The sequence below is a fragment of the Octodon degus genome, unplaced genomic scaffold (genome assembly GCF_000260255.1).
Source record: "Octodon degus isolate 3935 unplaced genomic scaffold, OctDeg1.0 scaffold00126, whole genome shotgun sequence".
Taxonomy (NCBI): Eukaryota; Metazoa; Chordata; class Mammalia; order Rodentia; family Octodontidae; genus Octodon; species Octodon degus.
The window spans coordinates 5,441,066-5,449,145 of record NW_004524702.1 but is presented as its reverse complement, the minus strand read 5'-3'; the positions used below and the strand labels follow the sequence as shown (position 1 = coordinate 5,449,145).

General features: G+C 39.7%; 1 protein-coding gene across 1 annotated transcript in view; it reads left to right on the top strand.

The window, feature by feature from the left end:
• The window catches only part of Smarcc1 (SWI/SNF related, matrix associated, actin dependent regulator of chromatin subfamily c member 1), a 175,053-nt gene that overhangs the window by 104,939 nt on the left and 62,034 nt on the right, over window positions 1–8,080 (top strand). Inside the window, exons 20-21 of the mRNA XM_023700647.1 lie at window positions 3,428–3,686; window positions 5,393–5,554. Coding sequence (XP_023556415.1) covers window positions 3,428–3,686; window positions 5,393–5,554 — 421 coding nt within the window. The remainder of the gene's footprint in view (window positions 1–3,427; window positions 3,687–5,392; window positions 5,555–8,080) is intronic.

The following is an 8,080-nucleotide window of genomic DNA, read 5'->3' as shown; positions in this document are numbered from 1 at the left end:
GACCTGGAGGAGGCCCTAGATTCAACCCCCAGTACCACTTTTAAAAAAATTTACTACTGTGAATGTAACAATCTATTTGAATATCATAGAAAAGCCAAATTCTCCTGGTTAAGTGTAGTATTAAAGGTGGCTAGGATATAATACTACCATTGAGGAATTAATACTTACTGATGTGATATAGATAAGACACAAAACTTGAATGTAGTGTCCCTAATTTTATGACACATAAAATGAGAGGTCCCCAGAGCAGAGGACACATAAAAGGATTTTCTGTTCCAGTGAGCTCCATGGCTATGTTGGGGGCAGCTTCCTAGGAGTGGTGTGATTGTCCAGTTTCTGATACTAGAGCTTTTGGTATTGGATACACCATATGCGGGATGCTGCTTAGCAGAAGTGTTCTGGTTGTCTGGGCATTCCTGGAACTTGGAGGAGCTGAGGGAGCAGAAGAAGTAGACAGGGGGGAGAAAAAAAATGAACCCCCCCCCCAAAAAAAAAAGTAAGAGATATGATTGTATTTGGTCCTAGTTCCATAAAATAAGAGATGAGTAGTGAAACCACTTTAGGGGGGAAAGAAGTAATGTTTTGTGTGAAATACACTTCTATCAGCAGGGAAGTGGATATATTTAAGTAGAAAGGACAGATAACGTCTCAAGAATCCAAGCATGTAATGATGAAGACATGATCCTGGGCAAAGGTTGCATCTTACACTTAAATCTACAGTCAGTGTCCAGGCTGTGCCATTTACAATTTCTCACCTCTGTACTTTTCTGGATGCTAATTCTTGCTTGGATTCCCCAGGGTTTCTTAACTACAGAATTACTCTAGGAAGAAAGAAAACAAAAATCTCTCTGAACTTAGCTTTGTTAGGAAATGAATAAAAAAAAATTTATTTTTTTTTTTTTTTGCATTACCAGGAATTGAACTCAGGACCTTGTGCTTGCCAGGCAGGTGCTTATGTCACTGGGCTATATCCCCAGCCCCAAGAAAAAATTTAAATAACGCGTTTGTTGGAAAAAAAATTAACTTGGAGACTGCCCTACCTAGATTGAGGAACTTAAGGCAGCTCCTGTAGACTTATTTCTGGTTCTAAGGAATGTGCATTTTTCTTTCTTATAGTCTAGGTCTTTCTCTAAGTATTTCATGTTAAAACTACCTGAATTACCCTCATTTTTCAAGGTTAATTAACTAATAACACCAGTTGCAGGCCTGGTTTTGGACTCCTCTGGTATTTTATCAAGAATGAACCGGGAGGAGGGGGGGGGGGGGAAAAAAAAACCCAGATTACATTTACTAAAGCAAATAAACACACACAGAAAATGAATACCATAGAGAGCACCTCTTATGGGAAATTAGGTGGTTCTAGGGTTACGTTTGTATATTGCAGCACTGTTGAAAAGTGGACCCATCACTCGGACTTACTTGCCATGACTTAGCGTAAGGACTTGGGTTCAACTCCCAATGCTGACAGAAAGTTGAGGTAAAAAATGACCATGGTTCTAGAGAGAATGGTTTGAGAGTAGTAGCTTTAGTAAACCAGTAAAGATCTTCTTCCTTCAAGTTAATTGCTTTTGCCCAGTGAAGTTTTTGACTTTTGATTTTTTAAAATTTCTATTTTTTTCCAGTCATTTCATTTTATTTTTATTTATTTATTTTTTGGTGGAATCGGGGATTGAACTCAGGCCCTTGCACTTGCCAGGGAAGTACTTATTCCTCTAAGCCATCTCCCCAGCCCCTTTATTTTTTTTTTTAAAGCAGTACTAGAGATTAAATTTGGGCCCTAGTGCTCTACCACTGAGGTATATCCCAAGAATTTCTTGACTTTAATATCACATGTTTTGGTTTTCTTCCCATTAATCCTTTCTACTTGGAGATTATTTTATTGGAGTCTTTCAGAACTTACTCTGAAAAATTATAAATTTTAAAACTAGAATCAGGGTACAGTGGTGCATGATTCCAGCATTCTGGGAGGCTGAGGCAGAAAGATTGCAAGTTCTAGTCCAGTCTTGGCAACTTAGTGATTTAAGAAGATCCTGTCTCAAAATTTAAAGATAGAGAAAGGACCACGGTGGTACCCAATGGCCCTTTCTTTAGTTCCTCCCTGAAAGAATCCTGGATGGTCATATACTTTTTTTTTTTTTTGGTGGTACCAGGGATTGAACTCAGGACCTTGTACTTTCCAGGCAGGTGCTTATTTTACTGAACTATCCCCCTGGCCCCTACTTTCTTCTTTTTTTTTTTTTTTTTTTGTCTTTTTGAGACAGGGTCTCACTGTGCGTTTAAGTTGGCCTTGAGCTCACTTTGTAGCCAGGCTGGTCTCGAACTTGTAACAGTCCTCCTGCCACAGCCTTCTGAGTGCTGGGACTGCAGGTGTGTGTTACCACGTCAAGCTTTTTCTAAATTTTATAACTTGTTCATCAGTTTCTACTCTCAAACATTCTTGCTTAGAGTTTGATACCTCTTGTTATAAATTTGTATTTCAACTTGACAACAAATGAATATTTTAATACTTGAATTAAACATATATAGGTCTTCATTTATTTATGTCTCTGAGTTCTGTTACTATTTCCCCCCGGCATATTGATCTAACACATTCTGTAATACATTTCTTCCTATTTCACTTTTACACTTTTTTTTTTTTTCTGATTTAAAATTGTTCATTGCTGTTATATATAGAAACAGCTTTTTTAGTTGCTCATCTATCATGTGACTTAAGTATTTTAGCTGTTTTTATAGCTGCTTTAGAATTTCTACATGAACAGTTATGTGTGTATTAGTAAAAGACAGTTTCACTTCTTCCTTTATGCTGTGTATATCTGTTTACTTTTCAATTGAGAGCTGTTTGTTTGAGCCAGAGTCTCATTATTTAGCCCAAGCTGGTCTTGAACATGTGCTCTTCCTCCCTCAGCCTTCCTTGTCCTGAAATTATAGGCATGCGCCACCACATATGGCTTTGACTTGATATAAAGAAAATTATGTTAGCTATTTTTTTAACGTACAATGTGACTATGAGCTTTTTCATTTCAGAAACACAGAACCTGAAACCCACAGCCGTAAGGAGAAGAGGTTTAGTGTAGCAGTTTATGGAAAGTCAGTCCTTGGGTGTCCTTGCTTTGAGGCAGAAACCTTGTGGCAAGAGGACATGAGGGAGCAGAGCTGCTTTGATCTTGGCAGGTGGGAAGCAGAACAAGCAAAAAGGACAGGGACCATGGAGAGTACAAATGCTACACCTCCCTGACTGCCATGATGCACCCATGCAAGGGACCTGCTTTACCATCCCAGGATGCCTTAGTACTGAGAAATTGACATCAGACAGTGCTCACAGTAACCATTAAAATAACCATGTAAAGCATAGTCACATGCTTCTAATTTCATTACATACCATTTCATCCTACCAGACATGAAACATCCTCTTTGTTTTCTATTTTAGGCCCTTGAGATGTACAAGGATGATTGGAACAAAGTGTCAGAACATGTTGGAAGTCGCACTCAAGATGAGTGCATCCTCCACTTTTTGAGGCTTCCCATTGAGGACCCCTACCTGGAGAATTCGGACGCTTCCCTCGGGCCACTGGCCTACCAGCCTGTCCCTTTCAGTCAGTCGGGAAACCCAGTCATGAGCACCGTGGCGTTTTTAGCATCTGTGGTGGACCCTCGTGTAGCGTCTGCTGCAGCAAAAGCAGCTTTGGGTATGGACTCCCCTGAGCAAACAGCAGAGAAGCTTTTTTTCTTTTGTAGTACCAGAGATTGAACTCAAGACCTTATGCTTGCCAGAGAAGCTTTATTGGTGTCATGCTTAAGTATTTTCAGCTGTTGCTTTCCCATGTAAATAACTAAAAATTAGACATTACTCCATAAAAATTACATGTTCTTTATCAAACATGTAATAGTTTTAAATTTAGTAGCTTGTAAATGAAGGAGGCATTTAAGAATTGAAGGAGCAGTTGAACATGGTGGCACAGGCCCATTTAATCCCAGCACTCAGAAGGCTGAGGCAAGAGGAGCACAGCAAGTCCGAAGCACCCCCCCCCAAAAAAAAAAAAAAAAATGATGGTGTTGCACTTGTATGAATGGTGCATGGCTATAATCGCAGCACTCTGAGAAACTGAGTCAGGTAGACCACAAGTTCCAGACCAGCCCAGATAACATAGCGAGAACCTGTCTCAAAATAAAAAAAAAAATTGGGCCTGCGAGATAGCTCAGCGGACCAAGTGCCTCCTTCAGCAAGCTCAAGTACTGAAGTTCAATTCCCAGCGCCACAGGCGGCGTTGGCTCCACCTGCAGGTGTGCAGAGCTGGCAACTGAGACTGGGCGTGGTAGCACACGCCTGTAATCCCAGTGCTGGGGAGGCTGAACACAGGAGGATCACTACAAATCCAAGCTGCATAGTGAGACCCTGTACCAAATACGTAAAAGAAAAAAAAAAAAATGGGGATTTTAGGATTAGGAGTTTATCTCAGTGTGAAAGTCCCCAGTACAGGAGGAAAAATACAAAAGGAGGAATGAAAGTATATTTTGTGATGTACTTGTGATTAATTTCATAGAATTGAGTATTAAAATCATTTAATATTCTTTAGTTAGGTTAATCTCTCTCTCTCGAACTCACTCTCTTGAACTCAGGATCTTGCCCATGCTGTGTGCCACTGAACTGTGTATCTCCAGTCTCTGGGTTATGTTAATTTTGAATAGAAGTTTTTACCATACGATTTTCTTTTATAGATAGGAACTCAACATGTAGCTCAGGCTGGCCTTATGAGACAGTTTCAGACCAAATTGGTAGGACAGTTTCAATAATTCACACATTGCATACGTTCTTCCTAGTGGTTATTTGCTGTACAAGATGCAGACATGATATCCTATTTACAAACACTATTAGAACAAATCCCTCTATTCATTAAGAGAATGTAACTATATATCCTAACCATTTTGAATACAGATACAAAATGAACATTCATTTGTATCCCCTTTTTTGTTTAGTTCCTTTATTTGAATATTATAGGTGTGTTAACTCAGCAAAATATTCTAAAAGAGTCCAGTAGTCCATGATAGTTCTTCTGCTTCACTGGCAATGTCAGAAATTGTTGACCTGAGTCCCCTACAGATGCTTATTTTTAAATTGTCCGTCAATCTAACCCTTGAACAATACTGATTGGTAGTCAGAAATTTCAAATTTCTTTTATAAAATACTGCGGCAAGTGGGGTGAAAACTTGCAGTCAGAGTTTTGTCACTACTTTTCTTACTTTGCCCTAATATTTTGCTTGTGTGGGGCCTCAGTCCCAAAGAAATCGCTGTACTCCAGAGAACATTATATTAGATAGCCTAGGGCTCTCCAAATGAAATGTGCTTTACACAAACTGAAGACAGTACTCTACTCTCTACTTCTGCTTTTGACAGAGGAGTTTTCTCGAGTTCGAGAAGAGGTGCCGCTGGAGTTGGTTGAAGCACATGTCAAGAAAGTGCAAGAAGCTGCTCGAGCTTCTGGGAAGGTGGATCCCACCTATGGTCTAGAGAGCAGCTGCATTGCAGGCACTGGGCCCGAGGAACCGGAGAAGCTGGGTGAGTCCCTGTATCCACAGCCTGAGCTCACTGGTGTCTATGTGTCTGTTGGCCTGCCCTGACATGAGCACACAGGCAGAGTGAGCCCTTGAGTCTGGTGATGGCTTTTTTCTCTTAAGTACTTGCTTTATGGTAGCTAGGACTGAGACCAAGTCATGTCTGGTAATAGTATTAAAGTTAGGAAATATTTGATGGCTGTAAGCCTAGGTTTTGAGCATATAGAGATAAGGGTACTACTAACAGGGCTGTGTTTAATTTATATGTTGCTAAATTAGTTGGTGTCTTTTTTAAAGTTAAGGTTAAATTCCTATAAGATTGCCAACACTTTGAAGTTTATGATCTGCTGGCTTCTCATATATTCACTGAACTGTACATCTTTGACCATCATTTAATTCTAGAGCATTTTTCATCATTCTAAAAGGAAATTTCAAATTCCCTAAGTCACTTCGCATTCTTCCTCCTCTTCAGCCCTGGCAGCTGCCAGCTTAATACTATTTTCATGGATTTACCTGTTCATAACATTTCTCATATGGCATTTTCTTTCTGGCTTTTTTCAGTTAGCCTGTTGGGAAGGTCCATGTGGTAGCATGAATCAGTACTACTTCATTCTTTGCTGTGCTGTGTAGTACCCCTTTGGACAGATGTACTAAAGTTTGTCTATGCATCAGTTTGTGAATATTTTCACTCTGCACTTTTGTGCGATACCATCTTGATCATTGTACCCTTATGTTAAATTTTTATAATAGTGTCAGTCTTCATACTTTATTCTCCCTCAACATCATGTTCGTTAAAGTCTTATATGTATAAGGTATGTATGTGTGTGCGCGCGCGCATGTGCACACACTGATCAAAAAATGTGATATGTGTTTAAATAAAAATTACATTATAGTAAATGATACTTGGTATTAATTCCTCTGAGAATACTCTCCTCTCCCTGCTTTATTTTTTATTTATTTATTTATTTTTTGGCGGAACTGGGGATTGAACTCAGGCCCTTGCGCTTGCCAGGAAAGCGCTTATTCCACTGAGCCATCTCCCCGGCCCTCCCCCTTCTTTAGACACACTCATCTCATTGTTTCTACTAGTGTTCCGGAACTTGTTTCATGAGTCTTTTTAGAAAGTATGATTTAAAAATTGGTAAATACTGCCAAATGCCATCCATTGGAAAGGCAGGCTCTTAAGCATGAATACAGAGATTTTAATTTAGAAGAAAACAACTCATACACTAAAAGAAAAACAGAGTAACAGATTTTAGAAATGCAAATAGCCCACTGCGGCCCACAAGCCATAGGTTTGCCACCACAGGGTTAGGGGTTGAATCCAGGATCTCATATATGCCAGGCAATACCAGGGAAGGTGAATTCCTCCTGTGGTCTAGAGAGCAGCTGCATTGCAAGCACTGGACTATATTGCACCTTTTTTTTTCCCCCTCCCCCTGGTACTAGGGATTGAACTCAGGACCCTGCGCTTGCCATGCAAGCACTTATTCTACTGAGCTGTCTCCCGGGTGCCTTTTTAAATTTTTATTTTGATTGGAAAGCTAAGGCAAGAGGACCGCCATGATTTTAAGGCCAGCCTGAAATTATTTTTCTGCATCTCATGAAAATACAGTTGTTTTGTTTTTGTTTTTGTTTTTGGGTTTTTTTGTTTTTGGTTAATTTGTTGAACATTGAATTACATTAGCTGATTTTTTTTTCTTTTTTTGTTTTTTGGGTTTTTTTTAGGGTTTTTTTTGGCGGAACCGGGGATTGAACTCAGGCCCTTGCGCTTGCCAGGGAAGCACTTATTCTACTGAGCCATCTCCCCGGCCCCTCATTAACTGAATTTTGAATATTGAACCAACATTTCGTGCTTTGGATGAAACCCACTTTGTTTTTTGAGTCAGGGTCTCACTGTGTAGTTCAGGCTGGCCTTGAACTCACCATGTGTAGTCCAAGCTGGCCTCAAAATATAGTGATCCTCTTGTCTCACACTCCTGAGTGCTGGAATTATCGGTGTGCATCACCATGCTTGGAAGAAAACTAACTTTATTGAGGTGTATCGTCCTTATTATACATTATTAGATGCAGCTTGCTGATATTTTTGGTGATTTTTCCATCTGTCTTTATGAGATATAGTAGTCTTTTGTTTTTTTCTTGTAATGTTTTTGTCTGGTTTTTTGATACTAGGATAACACTAGCTTCTGTTTGTGACTTTTGAAGGAAATTGTATGTAATGAGTTGTCTTGCTGGGTGTGGTAGTGCATTCCTGTCATCTTAGCACTCAGGCTGAGGCAAGAGGATTGTTGTGAGCTCGATGCCAACCTGGGCTACACAGTGAGTTCAATCCAGTCTGCAGTACAAAGTAAGGCTCTTGTCTCAAAACATTTTTAAAAAGAGAAGAAACATCAGAAAATTGTCTTATTTCATCCTTGAATGTTCAGTGGAATTCACCAGTGAACTCATGTCCTTGCTTTACTTATTAGTTTTTCTAGGCATTGAGCCTAGGGGTTTGCTTTGAGCCTAGCCCCTGCCTCTTTTATTTTTT